Genomic DNA, 27919 nt, shown 5'->3' with positions numbered 1-27919 from the left:
CCCTCCCTCCCTCCCCCTGCGCACCGGCTCCGGGCGCCCGGCCTCACGGCTGCGGCGTCTGCTCCGGGCGGCGGCGGCGCGAGCGGCGGCGGCGCGAGCGGCCATGGAGGCGGGCGCCGGGGCCGGTGCGGGCGCCGCGGGCGCCGCGGGCGCCGCGGGCTGGAGCTGCCCCGGCCCAGGTCAGAGCCGCCCCTCCCTCACCTCTCCACCGCCACTCCTTCCTCTTCTCCATCTCTCCTCCCTCCAGACCCCCTCGTCCTCCCCCCCTCCCTCCGCTGCTCCCACCTTTCCCTCCTGTCTTCCTCCCTCCATCCTGCCCCCCACCCGGGCCCGATCTCCATCTTTCCGGGCGGGTCTTCCCCACACCGGCCTCATCCTCCCTGGTCGTCCCTCGCCCTGAACCCTCTCCACCCCAACTGCCCAGCCCTGGGGGCCCCAGACCCTGCACCCACTCCGCCCCAAAGGCGTCTGAGCGCAGGGCGAGGGTGGGGTGGACGAGGTCCAGTGAGAGAATGGAGGGGAGGGGAGCGGCTCCGGCCCAGATCCCCTTGCCACACGCCCCCACCCCCCACCCCGCAACCCCTCCCTCCCCTTCCCCGCACCACCTCACCATTTCAGCCTCTTTTTCCCAGGTTCCTGCCCTCTCTTCCATCCTTGCCGGTCTCCTCCCTGTCCCCTCTTGGCTAAAGAGGCACACACCCTTTCTGTCTGTGCAGGGAGAGGAGCCTGGAAAGGGGGTGCTGAGGGGGTTGGGCAGCGCAGGGCGGGGTCCCCGTAGGCCCAGCTCGAGGGGTGGCTGAGGGAGGGGAGTCGCAGGCTAGGCCAAGTGAGCCAAACACTTCCACCGGGATTTAGAACTCCAGGGCTCCAGAGGGCTGGAAGGCACGTCCCCATCTCTCTGCCCTGCACCCCAGTCCCAGCCCCCCTACATTCCCACAGTACCTCCTCTCTCCCTGCTTACAGGACCCACAGTGACCACTTTAGGCTCCTATGAGGTGTCTGAGGGTTGTGAGAGGAAGAAAGGCCAACGCTGGGGGTCCCTGGAGCGGCGGGGGATGCAAGCTATGGAGGGTGAGTTTTCCCAAAAAGCGTTCTTTCTCTCGCCTCAGCCAATTTCCCTTCCCTCCTCCTTCCCCCATCTGGCCCCCAGAACTCTTAGCCAGGACAGAGCCCTTCCTCCTGCTCACCTGAGCCCCCTCTACCCTTCAGGGCTGAGTTTGACCCCTCCTGGGGTCAGGCTTTGAGGGGAGGCTCTGGGTGCATTCCCTTTGGGGCCCTAATCACCGGCTAACCAGGTTGTTTCCTCCCGGGGGTGGGGGATGGGGGAGCTGCCAGACAGAGAAAGAGGCCTCGTTGGGCAGCTTTGAAGTAGCCTTTCAGCAGGGGGTTTGTTCTCACTGCCACCCGACCCAGATCCCAAGCTGTCTCCTATTTTTGAAAAGCAAGGAAGTGAGCCTGTGAAGTCAGCATTGTCTTTCTGGTGCCATCACCACTCACTTTGAATGTCAGCCTGTGGCTTTGGTTCTCTAGCATCCCTTACCGCCTGAAAGAATTGCCTGGAAGGGGGCAGGTGAGAAGGCCAACCTCCCAACACTCACATATCACCACTGCACCCATGTGACTTGGCAGTTCCAGGCCCCTGGAAGGATGCTGTTCCATTTTCCAGGACTTCCTGTGAAGTGTCCCCAGGCCCCTACGCACACTGTGTGGGCAACCCTGCTCCCCTAAAGGTGACAGATGATGCAAGGGGTTCCAGATGAACCTTAGGCTGCTGTTGTAAGTAAGGCCAGGGATTCAGAATTTTAAAACAAAGCAAATAATCAGAATCCAGACAAAATTTTGCTATTTCAAGGAACTGCATTGCAGCAAAAGAGGGGGTACTCGCCAACCAGAGGCTGTGGACCAGTACACCCCAGTTTCTTGGCTCATTAAAATGGCAGGCTTTCTTTTCCACACAAGTCCAACCTCAGACTTCCCCTGAAAACTGCCCTATGGTCAGCAGGGGAGGAGGGCACTTACAGCACCTGGGGAGGGGGGAGGCCTCCTGACACTCAGCAGAGATAAGGAAGGTGGACCTTGCGGAAACTTTCAAAAAGGCTTTATGATAGAATACGTTTGAAGGGGCCCCGGGGTTTGTCCAGTAAAACATTTAGAATCATTTCATCCAGATGTTTTCTTTCTCTGCCTACTGAGAGCAACACTTTCTTACTATGGAAAGGCTAATTTCTCCCAAGCCACCTGGATACTTTTTTAACCGGACAAACCCCCCAAACTGTAACTCTTGCCCCATGTGGCCTAAAGACACACCCAGTGTCTGAATCTTTTCTTCTTCTTTTTTAAAATGTTTATTTATTTATTTTTGAGAGGTGGCGGGGGTGGGGGGTGGGTGGGGAGGAGGGGCAGAGAGAGAGGGAGGCAGAGAATCCTAAGCAGGTTCCATGCTGTCAGCACAGAGCCCAGTGCGGAGCTCGAACTCACGAGTTGTGAGATCATGACCTGAGCCAAAACCAAGGGCTGGATGCTTAACCCCCTGAGCCACCCAGGCGCCCTGAATCCTTTCTTGAGTACTTGTCCCACAGAGACCACCAGGTCTGGAAGAAGCAGGTGTCCTTGTACAAGCTCACATGGCTGCCAGCACCCAGCTGCTCAGTTTGCCCAAAGACAGTAATAGGAGGCCACCTGGTATGATACTGGTCCCGAAAGGGCCTGGGAGGGAGATGAGCTACCTCCAAATTTGACCCTTGCACCTGAGGACTCATCACGAGTGCAGGTCGAGCCCAGGAGCTCCTTGGGGGACAGCAGGTGGCACTATGATACCATCGCTGCCCTGGGACAATGAGCTTGAGAGCCTTCAAAAGACTCTGGAAAGGAAGCTGACTCTGACCTCCTGGTGGGATGGGTTTCTCTCCTAGGGGAAGTGTTGCTCCCAGCTCTCTATGAGGAGGAAGAGGAAGAGGAGGAAGAAGGGGTGGAAGAAGAGGAAGAGCAGGCGCAGAAAGGTGGCAGTGTGGGCTCCTTGTCTGCCAGCAAGCACCGGGGACTGAGCCTCACAGAGACGGAGCTGGAGGAGCTGAGGGCTCAGGTGCTACAGTTGGTGGCAGAGCTGGAGGAGACCCGGGAACTGGCAGGGCAGCACGAGGATGACTCCTTGGAGCTGCAGGGTGAGTGTCCGGGATGGGGCCAGAGGGCCTGGGCTCGCTGGATCCCAGGATCACGTCTGCTCCCCCTCTCCCTGCAGGGCTCCTGGAGGATGAACGGCTGGCCAGTGCCCAGCAGGCAGAGGTGTTCACCAAGCAGATCCAGCAGCTCCAAGGTAATTCCCAGCACTTGGACTGGAGGGGAGGCGGCCGTCCACCTGAGCGGTTGGCTGAAGCATTAGCAGACAAATATAAACTAATTCAGTACTTCTTCCTCATTTCCCCTTACTATGCTCACCTTTTCCTCCTCTCTCTCCATTCTTTTCTTAATTGATGTTCTTTGCATCTCTGCCTGGCTCTTCTGCCCTTCTCTGCCCTTTCTTGCCCTCCCACTTCACATCTTCTCTCTCTGGCTAACACTCTCCCTTTTCTCTCCTCCAGACTCCTCCCATCACACCTGTATCCCTTTTCCTTTGCTCTCCAGGTCTGGGGGTAGGTAATCAGGGCTGAATTCCAAACCAGACTGCTTTTCCCTGTCCCTCCAGGGACACCATGGGAAGCGCGGTGAGCCAATGAGAAGTGACTGGAAGGGACGCTGCATCTTTTAAGGGAAGCGGATGAGAAGGTTTCTCTTGCTTCCCAGGACCAGAGCTTGGGGCCCTAAATCCCTTTCTTCTAACGCCCACATCGCTTTGTCTCTGGGAAGCAGCAAGGCAGGTGTCCCACATTCCACTGCACCACCAAATAAAGAAGGAGCTTTTGTTACTTCTGTGGGCTTCCAGAAGGTTTAGGGGAGCTGCCCTAGAAAACAGCAGGGACTCTCCAGGGAGAACTGAAATCAAACCAAAAGAAAAATATAAATGGAGAAAAAAGGAAGGCCGGAAAGCAGGCCTGAAGAGCAGCAAGCAAAGGTGGAGGAAGGGGAGGAAAAGAGAAGGGAAAGATACAAGCCAAGGTAGATGCAGGGAAGTGGACAATGAATGGGGAGAAGGTAAAGGAGAGAAATGGCAGGAGATGTGTTGCACGGGGAAAAGCATGTGAACATTGGTCTCAGAAAACCTAGATTCTTGGGTCCAGTTCTGCCATGTAACAAGCTTTGGGATCTTTGGCAAATCACATTTATCTTTCTGAGACTCAGTTCCTTATCAGTAAAATGAGGCTATTTTATCTGTTTATCATTCATTTATTGAGTGCCTATATACTTGGAGGGCAAGCTATGGACAAGACAGACCAGATCCCTGCCCTAATGAAGAGTGCATTCTAATGGGGGAGAAGCAGAAAATAAATAATATAAGTTCAGGTAGCAATAAATGCTAGGAAGATTATATAACAATATGATATAGAGGGGCAGCTGGGTGGCTCAGTCAGTTGTGTCCAACTCTCTTGATTTCTGCTCAGGTCATGGTCTCATGGTTTGCCTCGGTTCGAGCCCCCCATTGGGCTCCATGCTGGTGGCACAGAGCCTGCTTGGGATTCTCTCTCTCCATCTCTCTGCCCTTCCTCCGATTGCTCTCTCTCTCTCTCTCTCTCTCTCTCTCTCAAAATAAATAAAAACAAACAAAAAAAGTTAAAAACAATATGATATAGAGAGATGGGGTGAGTTGGGAATTTATTCTATTTTACTTTATTATTTTTTATTTGAGAGAGAAAGAAAGAGAGAATGCAAGCAGTCGAGAGGGGCAGAGGGAGAGAGAGAGAGAATCTTAAGCTACCTGATCAATGTGGAGCCCGACGAGGGGCTCAATCACACGACCCAGGGATCGTGACCCGAGTCAAAATCAAGAGTAGGGCGCTCAACCGACTGAGCTACCCAGGCACCCTGGGGGATTGATTTTTGATAGGGCAGTTAGAAAAGGCCTCTTTGAGAAGATGACATTTGAGCTATGACCCAAATAATGAGAAAGATCTGAGGGAAGAGCATACCAGGCAGAAGGAATAGCAACTGCAAAAGCTCAAGGGTAGGAATGAGCGTCACGTGTTTGAAGGACAGAACAAAAGTCACTATGGCTGAAGCAGACTGCATGTGCAGGACCCTGGTAAGAGACAGTTCTGAGAGGCAGGCTGAGGCCAGATTACAAAGGGCCTTGGAGTCCATCTGAGAGGTTTGGCTTTCATTCTAAGTACTATATAGTAAAAAGACATGGCAGAGTCTTATATTGAAGGTGGAGCCCTCAGGACTTCTGATGAATTGAATGGGGTAGGGCATGGGGATGGGGTTGGGAATCGGAGAGACACAAAAGATGACTTTGCCTTAAGAAACTGGTTGGACAGTGCTATCATTTATTGGGGTGGGGAAGACTTGGCAAAGAACAAGTTTGAGGGCTAGGGGAAACATTTAAGACATGTTTTTGTGTGTTGAGTTTGAAATGGCTATTGATATCTAAATAAATATGTTAAGAAGGCACTTGGATATATGAATCTAGAACCAGGAGGGAAATCAAGGCTGGAGATATAAATTTGGGAGTCATTAGCGTATATATGGCATTTGAGTCCCTGAGACATCACTATGACGTCATATGGAGAGATATGGAAAGAAGAGGAAAAGGCCCAGTCCCAAGGATAGTCCAGTATTTAAAGGTCCAGTAGAGGAGATATGAACAAAAATGACTGAGGTAGGAGGAACTACAGAAGCGTTTCATGTCCTGGACACCAAGAGCAGTAAGTACTTCAAAGAGATAATAATTAACTGTGTCAAAAGTTGCTAAATCAAATAAGCTGGCCATTGGATTTGGCAAGATGGAGGGCTCTGAGATATTTCAGTGAGGACTGAGCCTGATTGGATTGGGATTAAAGAGGAAAGGGGAGGTGAAGTAGAGACAGAGAGTGTGGATAGTTACAGTGGTCATGCTCTGAAGGGAAGCAAAGAAATAAGGGAAGAGGAAATAAAGTCAAGGGAGAGTCTGGTTTGTTTGTTTGAGATAGGACCCACTACACTAGATTATGTTTGCATCATGAAGGAAACGATCCAGTAGAGCAGAAAAAGGCCTTTGCTTGGAGAAGGGACATACTTCCTTGCAAATACGGAAGTCAGTAGAGATGCAGGCAGGCAACTACTTGGGGAAACGAGTTCTGTAGCGACTCCTCACTCATTAGGGTGTTGCCAACTGGGCAATGGATCACGCGCCAGCAAGCTAGGGGCTACGGGTCTGAAGAAGACGCTCAACTCCCTGCCGCCGCCGCTCCCCCCCCCTCCCCCCCCCCCCCCCCCCCCCCCCCCCCGGCAGAAAATAAAGGCCGTCCTTGCGCACGCGCGCTGCCCGTTTCCGCCAAGAGGGGGCGCGCGCGGCCTCAGAGGTAGCTGGTATCGAGAGGCCGTTCCGGCCGCCACAGCCCCGCGGGGGCCGGGACCGGCCGGCGGCGGGAGGCCCCCCAGAGAGACCTCTTGCGGGGGAGCCGACAAGATGGAGGCCATAACCAGTGAGTAGGAACCCACTTTTTTGCCCCGCAGCCCGGTTCCCAGGCTCTCGGCTTCGCCCCAAAGGTCCCACGCCCCCTGGCAACGGGCTCTACCTCTCCTGAAACCGGGTGTGGCCCTTCCAACTCCCAGCCAGGGTCCGCCCCGCCCAGCTTTTGGATAAGCTCCTCCCCCTCGGGCCTGCAAACCCTGGCCCTCCACGGTGGACAGGCCCTGTCCCTTTATGCTCCAAATTGCGAGCTTTCGTGGCTGAGGGAGACCTTTCTCCATTCTCCAGTGAATCTGAGAAAGCGGGTTTTTTTGTTTGTTTGTTTGTTTGTTCGTTTTAGGACCAGACCCCAGAGGGGAACCTAAGGGAAATTTGAACCCTAACATCAAGGATGTAGTGGGAAGTGAAGGTCATAGCCATATTTGGTTATCATGTGATGAGCCTGCATTTTAATTTCAGCTGTGAACTCTGTACATTATTAGGGGGCCACTACTTCCCACAGGCAGTTCATGCGAGCTCGGAGGCTCTGTAATGTCTAAGGTTCCAGACTGAATAGATGAGAATAGTCTGTGTACATTTTTTTAGACAGGGAATTTTTGGAAAGACGAGGTGCATCAGTAAAATACTGTCAATTAGTTTTGGTCTTCAATGTAGACGCACCTAATACTTTTTGTTTGCAGTAGCCTAAGGTGTTGCTTTGGTGCCAGGCCTCAAAATCTCCCTTTCTACTGCACCTTACTTACTACATTCACTCTTCTTAGGTATTCCCTTTATTCCATATCAGATGAAGCTATACTTCTCTAATGTGCTAGAGAGTAGGTTGAAAGTAGTTTCCAGATAATAAATAAGTCTGCCTTTTACTTTCTGCCTCTAGAACACGATAGATGAGTTTACTTCTCCTCTTGACCGTCCCAACCTTTGGACTTTGCAGGTGAGCTGCGGTCTCTACGAGAGGAGATTTCCCTGTTAGAGCGTGAGAAAGAAAGTGAACTTAAGGAAATAGAACAGGAGTTGCACATAGCCCAGGCGGAGATCCGGAACCTGCGGCAAGCAGCAGAGGATTCCGCGACTGAACACGAGAGTGACATAGCATCCCTGCAGGAGGATCTCTGCCGGATGCAGAATGAACTCGATGACATGGAGCGCATTCGGGGAGAGTATGAAATGGAGATCACCTCCCTCCGTGCAGAAATGGAAATGAAGAGCTCTGAACCATCCAATAGTTTAAGTGTCTCAGATTTCTCTGAGATGCAAGGTATGAGAGGCCAAACCCTCTTCCTGGTCTGTCAGTAAAGTCAAGCAGAGAGAGTTATATGCAAGAAGATGATGGTGGAAGGTAGTCTTAGACCATGAATTGGGAACCTCTAGAAAAAACCTCCAGGTTGAATTTAAGGGAGAAAGGGAGAACTATAAGGGAGAAAAACTTACCCAGATGTCACACAACCAGTCAGTGGTGGTATAAGAAATAGCACTATGGAGATGTACCCTGAGAATTCTTCTTCAGAGAGACATTGGACGTTTGTTGATTTGACTGTGGGAAGGCCCTTCCTGAGAAAGTTTCCAGTTCCAGGATGGGAGGATGAGGGGCCTGTCATCTTGGGAAACTTCTTGCTGCTCTGGCATCATGATGATTGCCTGGACTGCTTTATGGGGGGCCTCCAGTCCTGCTCCCAGGTCCTAGGTTGCTAATTTTAGGCTCTTTTAGCCCTGTCCAATGTAGAAGCTTTAGGGGACAACAAATCAGAGCCCAAGACAGCTGGAGAGGAAAAGAGGTTATTTCCAGTAATACATGAGGTACTAAAAAGCTTAGAGCTCTGCTTTCAGACAATGAGTCTCCCAGCTAGTTGCTAGGATTCATGACATCAGAGAGTTTGCCTTTATTCTGAGGCTAGATTTATGATCTGGGTATAATGGGAGGCCCTGTATTAGGCCAGGTCAAGCAGAGGCAATCAGCAAGGAATCAAAGAACTGCAAATTTTCCCAGCTGTAACAAGCTTCTCAGAAGAGCCTTTGGACTGGTGGTGCCAGGAGAGGGCGGCCAGCACAGTGGGAAAGCTTGGGTCAAAGTTAAACAGAGCTGAATTCAGAATCTCAGTTCTGCTAATTAGCGGGATGAACTTGGCTTGGTTATTACCTCTCTGAACCCTAGTTTCTGTGTCTGTAAAAATGTTGGGTAATAAAACTTTACAGCCATAGGGGATCCTGGCACAGGGAAAGGACCTTAGAACAAATGGAGAGAAATCTGTTGATGCCTTAGTTGTGACACATGTACTGTGGTAAGATGTTAACGTTAGGGGAAATGAGGTGAGAACTCTCCCAGGGAATTTCACACTATCTTTGCAATTTTTCTGTAAATCTAAAGCTATTGTAAAATTAAAAGTTTATTTAGGGGTGCCTGGGCGGCTCAGTTGGCTAGGCGTCCAACTTCAACTGAGGTCGTGGTCTCAGTTTGTGAGTTCAAGCCCCGCATTGGGCTCTGCACAGTGTAGAGCCTGCCTGGGATTCTCTCTCTCCCTCTCGCTGCCCCTCCCCCACGTACTTGTGTGTGTGTGTGTGTGTGTGTGTGTGTGTGTGTGTGTGTGTTTTCATGCGCACGTGCACACTCTCAAAAAAAAACTTTAAAAAAAGAGAAAGAAAACCTTATAGTGCTATTTTTGGGATTAAATGAAATGCCTTGTATGTTGAAGTACTCATACAGTAACTGAATCTGAGGCTGAAACCATCAAGTCTAATGCCTAGCACGTGGTTGCCTTGTATTAAAGATTAGTTTCCTTCCTTCTGTGGTAATCTGCAGTATTCTAAGGAGTTTTGATTGGAACAAAGAGGGGACATTAGAAGTGAATTTCAAGGTGTTGAATCTTACATAGGTAAGATAGGCCTGTGTTCTAATAGAGCAAGTTAATATTCTTTAAATATCGGGGGAGTTGGTATTCTAAGAGAAGTAATTCTTTTTTTTTTTTTTCAATTTTTTGAATTAAAAAAATTTAACTTTTTTTTAATGTCTTTTTTTGAGAGAGAGAGAGAGAGAGAGAGTCCGAGCGTGAGTGGGGGAGGAGCAGAGAGAGAGGGAGACACAAAATCCAAAGCAGGCTCCAAGCGTTGAGCTGTCAGCACAGAGCCCAATGCAGGACTTGAACCCACAAACCATGAGATCATGACCTGAGCCTAAGTCAGACGCTTAACCGACTGAGCCACCCAGGCGTACCCCCGAAAGAAAATTTTTTTTAAGTTTATTTTGAGAGAAAGAGAGAAAGCAAGCATGGGAGGGTCAGAGAGAGAATCCCAAGCAGGCTTCACACTGTCGGTGCGGAGCCCCGATGCAGGGCTCGAACTCACGAACCATGAGATCATAACCTGGGCCAAAACCAAAAGCTGGATACTCAACCAACTAAGCCACCCAGGCACCCCATAAGAGAAATAATTCTTAAATCACGAAAAAACAAGACAGAGGTGTTTGTATAATTGTAACTTTAGAAAGTATTGGTTCCTGGTACTTAGGGACATGTTCTGCGACATTTCAACCAGATCTCTGCTGATGATTGAGGAAGATATGTGGGTCTGGTTGGGATGGGCTCTTCTGTCAGCAGATAAAAGATCATTAGAAAGAATTCTTGATTGCATGCAGTCCAGTGTATTTAGTGTGGTGGTGAAGTAAGTGAAAGAATGTTCAAGATGCCTGGGCTGTCTCTGAAAGGCCAGGACTGGCAGTGTGACATCTGGCAGTTCACGTCCCTCAGCTTTTGTACGAAAAGAGTAATAGGAAGGTAATCATAAACAGTTTGATGGAAACTTGAAATCCAGTGATCCAGGAGCTCAATTAAAACCTTCATGAGCTCCTGAAATGTCAAGACTACCTTGGTTGGGGTTTTGAAGATGGACACACAAGGCAGATCTGGGAAGGTGCAAAGAAGGGCAGCTACCTGCAAGAGGACAAAGACACAAAGCAATGTGGAATTTTCAGGGCCCTGTCTTCTAAGCCGCTGCATGTGGTGTCTCTTCTGTCTTTAGAAAAAGAGAAGCTGTCAGATTTCGAGGCAGGAAAATTGGGGGCTGATCATCTGCGCTTTCCCCCTAGGATCTCACATCTCTCCATTTGTCTTCTGCAGAAGAGTTGCAGCAACTGCGGGAACGCTACCGCTTCCTGAACGAGGAGTACCGGGCCCTGCAGGAGAGCAACAGCAGCCTCACGGGGCAGCTCGCTGATCTGGAGAGTGAGAGGTACAGCCAGCAGGCTGCTGGGGCTCCGTAGGACCCTGCTTTGGGCTTTTGCCTGCATAGAGTCGGTGAAGGCAGATGCCAGGCTAATGAATGTCCCTCTGCTCCTAGAGAGCTGGTCCTTTCCATGGTGTCCAAAGGGTATGGATGCTGCCTAGAAGCAGGCATGGGGACCCAACTGTCTCAGCACTCAAGTCCTAAAATTGAGTTTTCTTTCATTCTGGGAATTGGGGTCTGGTTTGCTCTCCCTGGAGTAGATCAGAAATGATTCCTTTGTGGTCTGCGTCTAATGGTGTAGGGCCTCCAGATTGGAGCTGGCCTGACACGAGGCCCGGCCTTGAGCCCAACTGGACTAGAACTCTTAGGTCTCCCAGAGCCAAACATGCCTTGATTGAGGTGCTAGGACTTTTTCTTCACCTGCTCAGCACGTTCATTTGGGAGATAAATCACAAGAGAGGGCTCTTACCATCTTTTGCCTAAAATAAAGACATCAGGACCGAGCACACCTGGCAGGCGATGCCAGACAGAACACTTTCCCAAACATGGCTCTGGGGTTCTGGATTACAGGACACGAAGAGCAACAGAAAAGTGGCTGGAGTCCCAAATGGTAAAGAATACGATGTCAGCAGAGTCTCAGACTTCAGAAATGGATTTTCTAGAACCTGACCCTGAAACCCAGTTGTTGCGACAACAGCTTCTGGGAGCTGAAGAGCAGATGCATGACATGCAGAACAAGGTAGGGGGACAGGCGCCTTTCTGCCTCTTTTACCCTCTCCTGGCCTGTGGCAGAGACCTCTCCTTAGGCATAGGGCTGACAAAGGAGGCATGTGCTATGGCAGGCGGTGGCGCTCTGGCATCTCGCTGCCTTGCCTGATGTAAATATTTCAGTGAAAAGAATACCATATTCTTCTAAGCCTCTTCTTAAAGTGCCTGTGGAACCTATACTCAATCAGCCCTTCCGTTCCATGTCCTGCCCAGTGTAAGGAATTGTGTTGTGAGTTGCAAGAACTACAGCATCATCGCCGGACCAGTGAGGAGGAGCAGAAGCGGCTGCAGAGGGAGCTCAAGTGTGCACAGAATGAGGTGCTTCGGTTTCAGACTTCCCACAATGCCGCCCAGGTAAACACGGCTGGGGGAAGGGCATTTGGGGAGGGCAGAAGGGCCTACGTGGAGTTGCTGCATCAGGGAAGGGTGAACGCAGAGCACGGCTGTGCTCTGCTGCCTCTTGCCCTGCGATCAAGGGTACGGTCTGCTGGAGACCGGTTGGAGAAGTCACGTAGCATTGGCATCACATTACAGAAATGGCAGTCATCGCTGAGTGTCTGCCTCAGAGAAGAAACCAAACCATAGACCCGTGGGAGCTCGTCAAGGTGTCTGCGTCTGGAAAGGAACCAAACTGGTCTGTAGAGGGGTCTGCTGTTTCTTGAGAGTAACTGTGCTACCCACATCCTCCCACCACAGAACGAGGAGCTGAAGACCAGACTCTGTGCCCTTCAGCAAAAGTATGATGCGAGCCAGGACGAGCAGAATGAGCTCTTGAAGGCACAGCTACAGCTTCAGACTGAGCTCCGGCAGCTCAAAGTCATGAAATCCACAGCCGTAGAAAGCCCGAGTGAGAAGGTAACAACAAAAGGAGGTGAGGGGCGACTTAGGTGCTAAGAGGTTTTGGGGCAGGTGGACCAGAGCAGAGAGTCACGGTAAGTGCCGCTGCCACCTGTGCAGCGCCCGGTGACCCTGCGGCCGCTCTCGAGTACTGCACTAGATGAGAGGACAGCAGGGGGCGGGGACAAGTCGGGGCTTAGACCGTCCGTGCCTAGAGGGACTCTGGCAGAACGAGCGGGTTGAGGATCCCAGAGGTGCTGCCCAAAGCCCCCTCCCCCGCAGGAGTTAATGTGCCGGCTACAGAAGCTGCAGCTCCAGTACCAGCACATCACGTGCGAGAAGGATAAGCTGCTGGACGTACAGCGACAACTGTGTGGGGACCTGCGGTACCATGAGGCGGAGGTGCAGCGCCTCAAGGACGTCGTGGCCTCCTTCCAGGAGAGCAGTGAGAAGGTAAAAGAAACTCCAGGTGAGGGAGAATGTAGCCAGGTGGAGTCTTCTGTGAGAGCGATACTACCGAGGAGGAGGGGGCATGGTAGGAGTTCTGTGGTACAGCCATTGGAGGGGTTGTGGGGGGGGGGCGGGGACGAGGTGCTTAGTAGAAAGGTAATCTCAGAAGGTCATGGTGCTTTCAGCTTCCTTTTTTTTTTTCTTTTAAAGTTTATTTATTTTGAGAGAGAGAGAGAGAGAGAGCGCGACTGGGGGAGGGGCAGAGAGAGAAGGAAAGATGAGAGACCTGTGAGCTCATGACCTGAGCCTAAATCAAGGGTTGGACGTTTAAACAACTAAGCCAGCCAGGTGCCCCAGCTTCCTTTGTTTTTAAATCAGAAAATCAGCCTATTAAAAGGAAGCCCTCTTTCTTTCCCCACCTCCCCCAAAAGGAAGCCCTAGAAGGTCTCTGTGTGGAGCCCATTAGGGTCTGGTCCATCTTGGGTAGCACCTATTGGGATGAAATTGGGACTGGAAGGGACCGGGTAGGATCCCTTCGTCCCTTTCTGAGAGGAGAGAGTGCAGCTGCAGGGGCTTCTGGGATGATGGCGGGGCCTGCCTCCCCTACCCCAGAACGCAGAGATGCACACCCAGCTTCAGGAGATGAAGCGGCTGTACCAGTCCAGCAAGGAGGAGCTGGAGCGGCAGAAGCACATGTATGATCAGCTCGAGCAGGACCTCCTGCTCTGCCAGCAGGAGCTGAAGGAGCTCAAGACCACCAAGCCCATCCCAGAGGACAAGGGGAAATGTGCTAATAAGGTAATTGTGATTAAGAGAGGTGAGCTCTCCTGGGTACTTCCTCTGGAGAAAGGAGGTGTAAGAGCAGAAGTGAAGTCATCCAACCAAGGGGCTTGCTGAGCTCCCGGTCCAGTCACAGCTGAGCATGCAAGGCAGGAAACAGAGGCAGAGTCTCATGCTGGTAACTTTTAAACAGTTTGCCTTGATCTTGACTTTGAGTCCAAGCCACAGCTTAGTAGGAGCAGTATAGCTGCATCCGGTCTGAACACCTGAAGGTTTTGCACTTGATTCCATGTGTGTAGACATTTATACCTTGTTCTTCAAACTGTAGTGATATATTATCTTATCGTTTGTGGAGAAGAACATGCACAAAAGCCCCTCCACACAACTTTTATCACCGGACCTAGAAAGGGAAGGTCCAGTTTTCTCAGGCAGATGGCAGATGTTCTTGTCAGATGACACGGTCTTGTGCCCCGAGTGCTGATTGGGTATTAGAAGGACCTAGGTTCTCCCAGGGTTTATGCTGTGACTTCAGAATAGTGAAGTTCTCTAAGCTTGAGTTTTACTCTCTTTAAATTGAACAGAATACTGCTCTTTTCTCACCTCCTTTAGTAATAAATCATGGTAGTGATAAATAAGGCCTTCTTTACTCATTTTTTCTTTTTCCATAGTGTGTAAAATGCGGGTCATTCTCAGTTACCCTGTGTTGAGCACTTTCAGCTCCTGATCACTGATAGGAAATGGAAGGTGTTAAAACGTGATGGAGAAAAGGCACAAGATTCTCCAAAGCTGGTGGAGCAGGTCACCTTGTGCCCGATGACTCGGTGGCTCTTTCCTCTGCCAGCAGCAGGCCGTGTCCCCAGAGAAAGGCCTCAGAAGACACAGAATGGGGAGGCTGTGTGGGCCACTCCAACAGTCTGCCTGCCTTTCTGTGCCCAGGCTCACATTTCCTTCTTCCATTCCTACTCAGTCTAGAGGCCCAGCTTGTCCACGACTTGCTCATTCCCTCCTCTCCTAGTAGAAGAGACTGAGACTGTGGGGAGGGAGGAGCACGCTGACACAGAGGCAGCTTTTCCTCTTGTCCTGAAACAGCAATGAGATGAGTGTGGTATTAGAAGGTTTGGGTTTTTGGAATCATGGGATAATTTAGTCTTCTCAACCCAAATTCAGCAGTCGCCCGTATTTTTCTAAAGATTTAAAAAGCTGATTATGAAAACAGAATGGGGACAGATAGGGTGAAGTTTTTATTGGTAAGAAGTATAATTAGGTATAAAACCAACCGGGGATAGTGACAGTGACGGGAACTAGAACTCCCAGCAGGGCGGGAGAACAGTGTGCACCGAAGGGAAGGGCCAAAGGAAAGGAAGGTGGGGAAATGGGAAGGGAGGGGCGGCGATAACCCTCCCCTCACAGGACTCTTGGGGACCGGGAGACAGAATTTACAGCACAGCCAAACGCTTCTGAGCGGCCCGCTGGGGCTTCCCGTTCGGTGTCTAAACCCGTATGGGTGCCACGTGGCTTGGGACGGTCAGTCCAAGGGGACCGCATGGGGAGGGAGCCCCTGGCGAGCCACAAGAGGCAGGAGAGCACGGAAGGGCTCTGCTAGGCACGGTGCCGAGAAATACGTCCGAGTAACCACCGTCCACACCCGCCCCACCCACAGTGTGACACAGTGCTATCCAGACTGACAGAATTGCAGGAACAGTACAAGGCCAGCCAGAAGGAGTTGGGGCAGCTGCAGATGGAGCAGTGCGAGCTCCTGGAGGATCAGAGGAGGATGCAGGAGGAGCAGGGCCGGCTGCAAGAAGAGCTGCACAGGCTCCCGCTCCCGTTCCCCAGAGCTGGTCTCTTCCGTAAGGTAACCCCAGCCAGGGGACGGCTGCTGACTATGGAGAGGCTGCTTTGAGAAGCTTCCCAGGTGCGACTGTACTTGGGAAAAAGAACAGGGTGGGGACTGAACCTTTTCTGAATCAGCCACTCCTTACTTGGTCACCGATCTCTTCGAGCCAGAAAGTTCACTCTAGCCGATTAGGGTTTTAAAGCTTAAAATACGCGTTGTGCCCTGAAACCTGTCCAGCTTTCTATTTAGAGTTTTAGTCCATCTGGAGAAAACTTACTCCGAGTGCGCTCTGTAAACTGCAGAATACCTGCAGACTTGTGAGATCGTGACTAGTCAGCCAGCAGGTCTCCATAGAAAAGCCATTCCCCCACCCTGACCCCGTCCCAGATGGCCGTTAAGAGACCACTCAGAGACTCCCAAGGGAGGGGTGCCCAGCAGGAAGGAGGCACGGGTCTTCCCAGGTGGCCTCCACAGTTCCTGCCCGCTTCCTTCCCACCGCCTCACAGAGTCAGGAGCTGCTTACAAAGTTACAAGACCTGTGTGAACTACAGCTGCTCTACCAAGGCATGCAGGAAGAGCAGAAAAAACTGGTACAGAATCAAGAATGTGTGCTCAGAGAACAGTCAGACCTGCACGAAGAGCTACATCTTTTCAAAGAGGCTCGTTTCCAGGAAGTCTTCAAGAATCCCGATGATTCCAAATTGTCTAAGTCCTCCAAGTGTGGTCCTAACAAGGTAACCAGAACAAGAGGCAGGGGGACAGTTCTGGGGACGATAGCATGGTAGGGAAGAGGGTTCCGTGGAAGGGTCAGAGTTAGGAAGGCCTGTCTGGCCAGAAGTAAGAATGAGACTGAGGCTCTGTCCTTCTTCAGCCATGACCACCCACGGGCTCATTAAGATGTGGCTTTAGCTACGGCCTGAGGACCTCAATCAGATACGTGCCTAATCGAAGCGATGTCAACACTGAGAACCAGGTGACCTGGGAATCTAAGCGTCTGATAATTTGATGCGGCCCCTCCAGCATACCATTTTCCAGATTTATAATATCAGCTTAGTATTTGTCTGGATTCTTTGAGACTGACTCTAAGCGTGTCATCCTTTTGTTATAAGCCGGCTGATAATTGACCAGTGCCACTTTTCAGTGACCAAAACCTATGTTGGTATTCTGCGTGAGACAGATCTGGGACCATTCATTCCCGAGGGAAGAATTCCTAACATGTGGCATTCTTGCTACTGACCACACTGTCTTCATGAAAACTTTGGTAGCAATAAGAGCCACGTCGAGGGGGGTTGGACCAAAGAATCCATGCATCTCAAGCACCAGGAAGGGGTCACGCCTCTGAGGTCATGCTGGTGGAGAGTTCCACATAAGTCTGTTCAGGATTATGGGCTGCATTTGGTCTGAGGTCTCAGGGTGGGCAAGGAAGAGCAGGGGGACAGTTTCAATCTAGGCTAGATCTGTTCATTCAAATATTAGCCTCGATAGGGAGAACAAGGGAATTGCAGAAGTCCAAGCTGAGATTTGGTCAGATTCAAGGGGCATCAGATTTCAGCCTGGGTAACACAGAGACCAGGAACCAGGTATAAAATATTTCCTTAACTGATCAGATCTCATCCTGGGCATCAGCAGCCAAGAAGCCAGGCCCAGAGGGCCTGGGAAACATGCCCAGAGGCCAGATTCAGAATTGGGGCAGGAGGTACAGGGCCTTGTAGTGAGACCTTAATTCCAGGTCCCCATCTGCTGAGGGAGGAATTCTTTGTAGGCTCAATTCAAGGCCAGGGCTGATTTTAGACTTGGGGGCAGGGGAGGGGACTGAGCCCCAAGATCAGGATAATGGGTATATCCTGACTGAGAAGAGGGGAGGGGAGGGAGCCAGAGTGTTCCTGCTACCCACTCAGCCCTGCTGCCAGGAGAGTTTCTAAACCAGAGTTTAGAAACCAGCAGAAACAGGAGCCCAGAAATCACAGAGTAGCCGCCCTGGGGGGATTTCCCCCCAGTGAGCAAGAAACCGACACATGCCAGTAGCTGGGGGCTGTTGAAGACCTAGGCTGTGGTGACTGGAGTGTGGGTGTGCAGGCCTCTGAAGTGTGCTGTCAGATGTCTGCCCCAGGAGGGGCGCAGCTAGAAACGTGGCAGTGTCTAGAGTAATGACAATGTCTCCCCCCCGCCCACTCCTGGCAGTCCAAGATGATCATCGCCCAGATACAGGCTCTGCAGGGGCTGTACGAGAGCACTCAGACCGAGCAGGAGCTACTGCAGCAGGAGCAGGGCAGGCTCCTCGAGGAGCGGAAGAGGCTGCAGGCCGACTTGCAGCTCTGCCTGGAAGAGATGCAGCTGCTCCAAGTCCAGTCCCCTTCCGTAAACAGGAGCCTTGAGTCCTACCAGAAGACCTACGGCGGCATGGCCGCCAGCACCGAGTACGATCGTAAGAGCTACGGTAGCAGCGTTGATGACAGCGAGAGCTATCACAAGAGTTACGGTAGCACCCAGGCCAGTGATGAGAGCTTTCTCAAGAGCTACGACAGCAGCACCAGTACCCACAAGACCTGTGATAGGAATTACAGCAGCAGCAGCAGCGTCACCTATAAGAAGAGTTACGGTAGCAGCAGTAGCTCTGACACCTGTTACAAGAGTTACGTCAGCAGCATTGAGGATGAACCTGCTGAGCCCGAAGATGTAGAGGTAAAAGTAGCCAGATGAGAGGTCTCACAGGGACAGAAGGCTCTTGTCCTATTCAGAGAGAAGTCCATCAGGGAAAGGTGCAAGAAGTGAGGTGGGCAGCGGGGTCGGAGGTGAGCTGGGTAGCTCACTGGAAATGAATGAGGTGCTCCATGTGTCTGATATGGAGATGCTGCCATCACAGTGCTGCTGCTTCGTGGGAAGAAGTACAGAATTCGCCCCAGGGCAGTTTCAGATCCTTGTGGCCATTATTCTGTACCCACAAAAAGGCCTAGCAAAGAGAGCGGGCGGAGGGCAGGTGCTTCTCAGGGTGCAGACGTTACTCCCCCACCCTCCACAGCGCTGTGAAGACATGGTGGCCAAGGTGTTGATCAAGCTGCAGGGAGTGCAGGCCATGTACCAGCTCAGCCAGGAGGAACACGACCAGCTGCAAGAGCGAATGAAAAAGCTGCTGGAACGGCAGAAGGAGCTGAAGGAAGAGCTGGATGCCTGTGAAAAGGAATTCAAGGAGTGCCTGGAAAGCCGCGAGAAGCCTGTTGCCTCCTCAAATGACAGGAACGAGGTAACGGCCGTCTGGGAGGCAAGGTTTCTTCTAGGAGCCCCTAGAGCCAGAGGAGGTCCTAGGTCCTGGCCATTTTGGAGAGGCTGAGGAAAGAGGACCAGGAGCTCACTGCTTGCTCTCGCTCCCAGGAACGGAGCAGGGGCTGAATCCCAGGAAGCTGGGCAGTCTGCTGCGTCACTGGCGGACATTCCTCAGGTGCTCACTGTCCTGAGATTTACTCACCAGGACTCTCAGAATAACTTTTCTCTTTTTCCTTTTACCACTCTTCTCCTTTGCCGTGTCCCAGAGCACTTCTATAGAGTTGTATTTTTTTTCACCTTGAGTTATTTTTGGGTGTATTGGTCTTGTGTCTTCAACTAGACTGTGAGCACCTCAAGGGCAGAGCCTTGCCTCCTCTTGGATCTCTTATAATGCCAAAAGGTGGCCTTGGATCTCTTATAATGCCAAAAGAGGCCTTGGATCTCTTATAATGCAGAAAGGTGCCCTGCATCCATGAGGAATGGGACAGAAGGCATCATTTCTGTCCTAGAGCAGTCCGCAGTCCAGCAGGGCTCACTGTATATGCGTGGGAGAGTCTAGAGAGCAATCAGCATGTGGGCCTAGGTTGCTTAGTATCGCTACCTACCAAGGAGCCTGTGATGCCAGAAGTCGGGAAAGATGAAACCAGAGGTTAGGGAGCAGGATTGGAATGTGCCTCTGTTTCCGGGGCGAGGCACTGGAGCCCAGGTACACTCTGTGGAGTGGACAAGAACACGGTGTCTTAGGCAGTTGTACCTATTCGAGAACTTGCTTGGGTGAAGCAGGTGTCTGTAATAAAGTCCTGGGGTTCAGAAGGGGTAGCCCTCTAGCTATTCCCCGGAGAGGTCACAGTAAAAACATAATTTAAATCCTCCTTTTTTGAAGATGTTAGAGGTAAATCAGCAGGGGCCTCAGGTTAGAGAGAAACTATTTGCGGAACCGCTTTAGAGGCCCGCCTTCCGCAGGTTGATGTTCCCTCTCTCGCCTACTTCCCCGAGGGCCTCAGCAGGGGAATGTCTCGGCAGGATGGGGGCTGAGGTTACCTGTGAAGATGACAGGCTGGCCGAGGGGGTGGTGCTGGGGGTGACTGGCGCTCCGCCACCAACAGATCAAAGAGCTGCAGGCCAAGCTGCGGGAGCTGCAGCTGCAGTATCAGGCCAGCATGGACGAGCAGGGGCGGCTTCTGGCCGTGCAGGAGCAGCTGGAGGGACAGCTGCAGTGCTGCCAGGAGGAGCTGCGCCAGCTCAAGGAGAGGTCCTCTGTCGCCACAGAAACCAAGGGAAAAAACGGCAATAAGAATATGAACAAAAATGCCAACGGGGTTAAAAATAAAAAGGTGACCAAACCAAGCCTGGACGGCTCTGAGTACAACTGTGAGGACGAGAAGGTGAGTGATAACCCTAGTGCCCAGATAAGCAGAGAGGCAGGGGAGACCTTGGGAAGAAGAATCATCTGCACCACCGTTTCGACCAGGTGAGGTATTTGTAGAGAAGCTGCTGGTCTCTCTGACGTGTTAAGAGTAGTTCCCTCTTGGTAGCAGTTGGGTACTCCCTTTTCCGGTGAAGTTTTTTAAGGGGAGTGGAATACAGACCACTTCGACCTGGAGGCACAGCCCCCAAGGCTCATCGCCCCTGGGTTGGACGACTGCTCCAACAAGCTCAGCCCAATCTTCTGGGGCCCCTTTTCTTCCTGGGTTATGTGCCCAAGAGAGGGACCAAATGGATGAAGAGAGAGGAATTTATTCAGAGCAGTTGGAAATAAGTGAGAGAGGATTGGGTAAAATAGGAGTCACAGTTGCCCTGCGGGGGTAGGAAGTAGCAGTCGAGGGACAGAGCTCAAGAATGTAGCTGTGGTAGCTGTCTGAGATGGCCGATGGCCAGTGGCCAGACGGCTGTGTGGGGCCCGAGGCTGGGCATGACTGCCCTCCACACTATGCGCAGGGAGAGACCTGGTACCAGAACGTGGGGCTGCTCACGCACCGTGACATGCTGGGAAGCAGGGTGCTCTTGAGATAGTCGTGAAGGGAGTCATCTTCACAGGTAACCGCAGCCCCCATCCTGCCCTGCCTCCACCCTGCAGAGTCTGGAGGTGGTGCTCTACTACAAGGCCAACCACACGGATTTATATGATCTAACAAAAGAGGAAACGGAGGAGGGAAAGAAGGAAACCAAAGAGGAAACGAAGCAGGAGTCCTGGGAGGAAGTAGCTTCTCAGGCATCAGACCCTGCCAAGGTGAAGCCCACGGAAGATAAAGAGGGGGCTTATGAAGAGTCCCAAGAGCAGGGGGGCAAGGAAGAAGACAACAAAGATGAGAGTGACGACGCTTGCCCTGAAGCTTCAGAGGAAAACAGCCCCCTCAAGCTTTCTGAAAACAAAAAGGTAATCGCAGTCCAAGACTGGATCAGGTGGGAAGTGGGCTGTCGGGCTCAGGTGCCCGAGGATGGACTCCTGCAGGAGGAGAAGCCGGCAAGCCCTGAGGCGTGGCGCTCAGGGACAGTGGAGATGAGCCGGGAGTGGCGGGGACGGTCTCTCCGTGGGAGATGGCAGGCTTAGACCGATCTGCTGTGGACCTGGGTCTCAAAGATCCCTTTTCTGGAAACCAGGGTGGGCTCATTGCAGTCTGACCTCCTTTCATCTATGTGGTAGCGCTTGTTCCTTACATCAGGAGGGTTCTTCACCCTTCATCTAGCGCTGCGCTGAGAACGCGGATGGTGTGAGATCTAAAGGCTGTTTGTCAGCCTGGGCAAGTCGCTCTGTCCTGCTTCCCCAGGGTGCCCTATGAGGTTGACCTCTGTTGTTGCTGTTAGGGATGTGGGGAGGCTGGTGTTGCTTGCGGGCTCCGTATATCACAGGGGCATGAGGTGGGGAGCTGGGGGTGGTCAGAAGTAGAATATTTCAGTCTGTACGGCAGGGGCATTGACCAGTCTGAGGAAGGGCAGCCAGAGCCCTAACCAAATTAGTTGCTAGATCTTGAGAAGTTGGGATGGGAGTTTCCTGGGTGATTTACCAATTGTACAAAAGTGTTTCTGTGTTTTAACTACTGGTACATCTGTACAGGAATGTACCAGCTGAATTCCTGCCTTGGTTGAGGGAACTGGGGACTCTGATTCCTTGAAGAGTGAGTACTTCCTGAATAAGTCCTTGGTTTGCACTACAGGCTCTTTCCATCTCTCTAAACACAGGGGAAGAAAATAAGTCTCTTGTGGTGGGACATCCCAGTCAGCTCTAAGGCTACCTGGAATTTTCTGGTAGCTCAGCAGTTGTCAGCACTGGCTCACAACCCAGCGTGCAGCTCTCTGTTGACCTTGTGTCAGAGAACCATTACTTAGGATGTAAAAAGTAGGAGCAGCCGCATCCTCTTCCCCAGTGTTCTGTTTCTTTGAATTCATCGTATTCCACCACACGATGGGTCAGAACCTCCTAGATTTCCTTGTCTTCGGTGCCACATCTCTAAATGTCAAAATGGATTCTTGTACTTTGAAGTCCAGCACATTCCTCGTTGGCTACATATGGAGGTGTCCCTTTGCCTCCTAGGTCCTGCATCTTTTGCAGGCAGATCTGATGGCATGTGTGATACTACCTGCAAATTCACTTTCTCTCTGGAAGATTGTTGCAGTCAAAGAACTAGCACTTCTCCACTGTTAGCCTGGTTTAGTGCATTTTGTCTCACAACAACGGCATTAGACTCCTAGGGGGTCACAGGGATCAGAGCCCAGAACACCGAGACTCGGTGGAGAGCAGCCAGAACATGTGGCCTCACAAAGGGACAGGTGGCCTGGCAGGAGACTGGCTCTTCCCTGAGTGACCTAGAAGTGTGCATCCTCCTCATCTGGAGAGCCCAGCTTTACCCTCGGAGCTTCACTTTTCCAGAGTTACTGACCGGCAAGAAAGGTCTAGTGCAGATAACCCCTGCTTGACAAGATGTGAGAGGGGTATGACAAGCCAGGAAACGACCCACCACCTGATTCAGACCTAAGCAGCTGCTTAACCCGTTCAGGTTTGCATCTTCCGCAGGCCGCCAGTGGGAAGAACCAGGCCCGGGCGCAGAGAGGAGATGCGGCTGCCCTCGCTACCTGTTTAACCTCTTGATCTCTTTCTCTTTTCCCTTTGTTTTCTCATCCTCATTATCCATTGGATTCATACGTTTATGTCTTTTTATACCACCCCTCATCTCCTGGCCTCTCCTCGTGCTTCCTTCTCATTTGATATGTCGCAGCCATCCCCTGCCCCCGAGCCCCCCATCTTCTCCTTGCCTCTCGTAGGCCTGGTGGTCATATCGGCTTTGCTCTGGTGCTGGTGGGCCGAGACGTCGTCCTAACGCAGGTACTGGTATCGAGTCCTCTCCTCCTGAGGGGTAGAGGGGGGGTGCAGGTTGCCCTGGCCTCTCCTCTTTCCTTTTTCTCTCGCTTGCTTGCTTCTTGCTTTAGTCCTCTGACAACAGATTACTCAGGGCTGAGTTTTCGCCCTGGCTTCTCCTTGGGCTACTGCAAAGCCCGTAGCATCCCTGAGCACGTCTTCCTAACACACAGCGAGTGGGAATGCATATCGCTGACATGGCTTGAGTTTCTGTTTTCTGGCTGGGAAAACTCGGGATGATCCCAGCACTGTTGCCACTTTCAGAAATGCCTGACCACTTCTGATGAGCTGATGTCTGCCTGCAAGGCTGGCCTGGGTGCTCTTTGTCTTTGTTTAGCCCCAGAGCCAAGCTCTCGACTGCTGTCGCCACCCAGGACGGCAAAGTAAGGAATCGCTGCCTCCCCCATTGAGTGAGAGAGGAGTTCTGGAGAGCTGTGACCAACCCCGACCCTAATCCTAAACCCCCTCTCAGGGGCATTTGGAGGAGGGCAGCCTCAGTTTGTCCTTCAAACATGGTGAAAGTAGAACAGAACCCCCGCCATATTATGTGCTTTCTGCTGAGAAGTTCTCTGCTTTGGGACTTCTGGTCTTCAGAAAAATCAGAACAAGAACGCCAGGAAATGTTTTATAGTTCTCTCTTTATCCATTTTGGGGGCCAGGTTCTATTGTAATTGGCTTCCCAAGCCAGGCTTTCTGGAGAGAAAGTGGTACTGGTGAAAAGAATGAGGTGCGAGGATTCTCAGGGCACCAAGGCTGACATATTCTGGGCACCTTCCACTCGGCTGCGGTCCATGTAATCTGGTCTGTCAACAGGATACCAAATTTAGGAGGCAGACTGTGGTCTTGGGGCCCAAGGTAGAGCCCTAGGGTTCCACCTGTCTTCAGAACCCATCAGTTGTTCTCTCCTGGTCCGTTCTGGCTCCTTTCTCCTGCTCCCCCCCACCTCCACCACACCTCCCCTTCCCTTCTCACCCCTGCAAATGGAGTGGAGCTGGCTTAATGCACAGGTTAGGGTGGCAGCTGAAGCTTATGTTGGTAGCACTTTCCTCCTTCCTTTTCCCTTCAGATTTTTCCCTCTTTTTCCTTTCTCCTTCCTCGTCTTTAAGGCACTCCAGTTATTAACTCCTTTAGTGACAGGGTCTCTCCCTGTGCCTGTTCTCCCTCTGTCCACATCCAGATTTCTCAGTCCCTAGGGGAGGAGACCCAAAGCACTCAGCCGTAACCTTTCTCCACCTCAGCCAGGCCCAAGCAGAGTGAGAGGAAGGAAGTCCAGTGTCAGGGTGCTCTGGGGAGCCTGGTTGTGCCTCACTCTGCAGCTCCCCGTCCAGGAGCTGAGTGTAGTACTGTAGGAACGTGGCCGACAGGTGGTCAGAGAACCTGGCCAAGTCTGTCCCTGCCTCGTACCGCTTAGTCCCAGTAGGCAAAATGCATAATCAGAGTGTTAATTTCTTCAAATAAAAGCAAAGGACAGTAAAATCTCTGCCTTCCTAATGTGAAAATCACCTGAGTTCATGTTTATGAAAGTGTTTCATAAATGATAAAACACCACAGAGATAATTTAAAAAGAAATACACTTAACATAATACATGCTCTGTGCCAGGCACTGTTCTAATTACCTTATGTATATTAACTCATTTAATCTTTGCAACAACCCAATGAGGCAGCTTTTACTATTTTATATGTAATACAACTAAGGCATAGAGAGGCCAAGTAATACAGCCACCGAGCTGTGAGGTGGATTCTAAAGACTGATATTAGCAACAGATAGAATTCCAGTCCTGCTTCCCCCTTAACCATGTCTCCTTACTTTGAGCAGTTTTCCTTGGTTGATTCCATGTAATTAGGAAGACCCCACGCTTGTCTTCACACAGCTTCCAATCGCATTAGCCCTCTTGACAACTAGAATCAAACCTTGTTAACTTCCTGCATGTATTGTTTACAGAGCTCCTTTGCATGTTGCATGTGCTAAGCATCCTCCCCCCATCCTCTACCTGCAGTTGGTTTTTTGGATCTGAGGCAGAACTTTTTATTTCATCCCTATTAGGTATAGTCCATTGATGTAATCTGTGAAGTTTTTTGTTTGTTTGGTTGGTTGGTTTTGAGAGAGAGAGAGAGAGAGAGAGAACATGTGAGCACATGCACGAGCAGGAAAGAGGCAGAGGGAGAGGGAGAGAGAGAATCTTAAGCAGGCTCTATGCCCAGCTCAGAACTCGATCTCACGACGTTGAGATCATGACCTGAGCCAAAATCAAGAGTCGGATGTTTAACCAACTCAGCCACCCAGGTGCCCCTGTTTTTTCTTTTTTTTTTTTTTTTTTTAAATTTTTTTTTTTTCCAACGTTTATTTATTTTTGGGACAGAGAGAGACAGAGCATGAACGGGGGAGGGGCAGAGAGAGAGGGAGACACAGAATCGGAAACAGGCTCCAGGCTCTGAGCCATCAGCCCAGAGCCTGACGCGGGGCTCGAACTCACGGACCGTGAGATCGTGACCTGGCTGAAGTCGGACGCTTAACCGACTGCGCCACCCAGGCGCCCCTGTTTTTTTCTTTTTTTAATCTTGACCCTGTGGTTTCAAATTACCCATTTCCCTGCCAGTTCCACACCCTCCTCAGGGGTGACCAGCCCACCTCCATATGTTCGCACACATTAAAGTGAGGGCCGAGCCTCCGGAGTGTTGTCTTTTCCAGGCTCTCTTTTATCTAGCTCCTTGGTCACTTAACAAATGGTCACACAGCAAACTGTGCAAGCACCCTACTTTTATTTCCTCCTAGTCTCCCCAAGATCATGGAAAATCTGTCAGATGTCTCAGTAAAGTCCAAAACCATTTCTTTGATCTGTCAACTTAGTAACCCAGGCTGAAAGGAAAGCCTGACGTGACTTACCAGCCCTCCACTCAGCCAGTCTGGAACTTGCCTCTGACTGATATAAAGGGTACCAGTTCACATTTATGGGTCCAGCTCCATAAATGTCCTCCTTCAAGAACATGGGACTGACATATGTATGTATTTAATGTTTTTATTTATTTTTGAGAGAAAGGGCATGCAAGTGGGGCAGGGGCAGAGAGAAAGAGGGACAGAGCATCTGAATCAGGCTCTGTGCTGACAGCAGAGAGCCCGATGTGGGGCTGTGAGATCATGACCTGAGCTGAAGTCAGACATTTACCTGACTGAGCCCCCCGGGCACCCCTCGACTGACGTTTTTAGCAGTATATATTAGTATATAAGCATCTGAGCATGTACATATTTTTCCTAGCTTCCTTTCCAGTTCTCTTTTTTTTGTTTTAATTTTTTTTTAATGTTTATTTGTTTTTGAGAGAGAGAGAGAGAGCAAGCAAGGGAGGGCAGAGAGAGAAGGAGACACAGAATCTGAAGCAGGCTCTAGGCTCTGACCTGTCAGCACAGAACCCAACGCGGGGCTCGAACCCACGAGCTGTGAGATCATGACCTGAGCTGAAGTTGGATGCTTAACCAACTGAGCCACCCAGGCGCCCCTCCAGTTATTTTCTTACATAAATTACTCTCTGTATCTGCTTCCAGCATTGTTTCGCTTTCCATTTCATTTGTTCTGTTCTTTTTGGTAACTATTTCTACAAATGTGAGAGATCTTGCTCTTTATAGTTGACCTAAAATCCTCTTCTTAGATCCATTATTCTCTAAGCAAATGCTTTCTTAGGATCAATGGGCTATACTCAGTTCTTACCTAAAATCATCCTTCTGTTATTACACCATAGCTATGACTCAAAACCCAAATTCTGTCTTTCAAGTAATGCAGTAAGAAAAAGTAACAAAAATAGAAACTATTTCCTAAGTATGTATTTTCTTGTCCAGGATTTCATGTTCCCTAAATGATGCTTCTTTGTTGTCCCACGAACCAGCAGGATTTGCTATGGTCAGTGGAGTCTGGAAGCCTCAGTGCACCGGCACATGCTCGGGAAGTCAGTCAACACACTGGTGACCGGGGATGTTTTCAGGACCCTGGCATTTGCCGCCCAGGGCCAGTGACTGGCTTCCTTGAGTTTTCTCAAACCAGCAGCATTCTCCACAAAAGGTCTGGGCTGCCTCTGAACCTCATATTTGCCTGCACTCCACGGTGCGCCCTTTATTTCCCCTCAGTCTTACCATTTTGACCGAGTTCATTTCTCCTGTATAAAGCCAGTGAGGCACTTCCGCTTTCCCCAGAGGGCCCAGTTTACCCTCTTTTTCTTGCCACGGCGCTTGATCCTTTCTCATCGCAACCATCTGGATGCTCTTTGAAGTCTGGCTCCTGAGCTGGCTTCTACACACACGAACGGGTATTCTCTTCATTCCGTGGGGCCTGAATACACGGAGTCACCTCAGGTGATACACATAGCGTTGTTCCAGATACCTAGTGCTGCCGGGACTAGGACTGCATTGTCTTCACCAGTCACCCAGGAAGTGAGAGAGACCCGGACCAGGAGGTTCCTGATGTCTCTCCAGCGCCAGTAGGCAGGGAAACCTCTGGCTTAGGGAAGGGTTCAGAAGGCTGGGCACTCACCATTTGTCTTTGGTCCCCACAGAACATGTTTGGGATGTGGAAGCCTATCGTGTTCTTGGCTATCGCGGCTGTGGCTCTGTATGTGTTACCCAACATGCGACCGCAGGAGTCAGAGTTCTGCCTCACGGAGTGATGGCAGACCTGGGCCAGCCTCGGGGGCAGATCCCCAGCGGCCGCTGCCCTCACACTGTGCCAGAGTCCCCACCCCACCCGTGTGTCCCGTGTGTCCCCATCTCCTCAGCCTCAGTCACCCAGGCTGGAAAGGTCATGGGGAGCTGCTGGCTGCCATCTCCTGCCTTGTATAAGAACCTGGGTTCCGTGTAATTAAATATCAACCTAATTACATCAGACTCTGTGGCCTT

The 27919-nt window shown here is 51.2% G+C and overlaps 1 protein-coding gene across 8 annotated transcripts; it reads left to right on the top strand.

The window, feature by feature from the left end:
- The first annotated feature begins 30 nt into the window (after positions 1-30).
- On the top strand, positions 31-27900 carry CCDC136 (coiled-coil domain containing 136). 8 transcript variants are annotated; one of them, XM_086690742.1, is made up of 19 exons: positions 31-179; positions 964-1071; positions 2913-3161; positions 3239-3313; positions 7473-7796; positions 10648-10759; positions 11324-11492; positions 11735-11875; positions 12218-12376; positions 12641-12811; positions 13421-13606; positions 15249-15443; positions 15932-16159; positions 17607-18107; positions 18445-18666; positions 19793-20071; positions 20764-21063; positions 22901-23007; positions 27580-27693. In XM_086690742.1, exons 1-18 carry the CDS (start codon positions 104-106, stop codon positions 23000-23002), a joined length of 3597 nt encoding a protein of 1198 aa, XP_086546868.1. In that variant the 5' UTR covers positions 31-103; the 3' UTR covers positions 23003-23007; positions 27580-27693. The 8 variants fall into 8 exon arrangements, with proteins under 8 accessions (XP_086546868.1, XP_086546859.1, XP_086546883.1 ...); XM_086690733.1 differs by lacking the exon at positions 22901-23007 and having other exon boundaries at positions 27580-27900; XM_086690757.1 differs by lacking the exons at positions 17607-18107; positions 18445-18666; positions 19793-20071; positions 20764-21063.
- Positions 27901-27919: the final 19 nt, after the last annotated feature.

The sequence above is a fragment of the Puma concolor genome, chromosome A2 (assembly GCF_028749965.1).
Source record: "Puma concolor isolate L17-30 chromosome A2, mPumCon1.1.hap2, whole genome shotgun sequence".
Lineage (NCBI taxonomy): Eukaryota > Metazoa > Chordata > Mammalia > Carnivora > Felidae > Puma > Puma concolor.
Note: the sequence above shows the minus strand (reverse complement) of the source record. Positions and strands in the feature narration are given on the sequence as shown.

Coding starts and splice junctions, on each gene's coding strand:
- CCDC136 (XM_086690733.1), top strand. CDS start 104: ATGGAGGCGGGCGCCGGGGCCGGTGCGGGCGCCGCGGGCGCCGCGGGC. Junction 12,812..13,420: donor TCCAGGAGAGCAGTGAGAAG/GTAAAAGAAACT, acceptor CCCCTACCCCAG/AACGCAGAGATGCACACCCA. Junction 13,607..15,248: donor AGGGGAAATGTGCTAATAAG/GTAATTGTGATT, acceptor CCCCACCCACAG/TGTGACACAGTGCTATCCAG.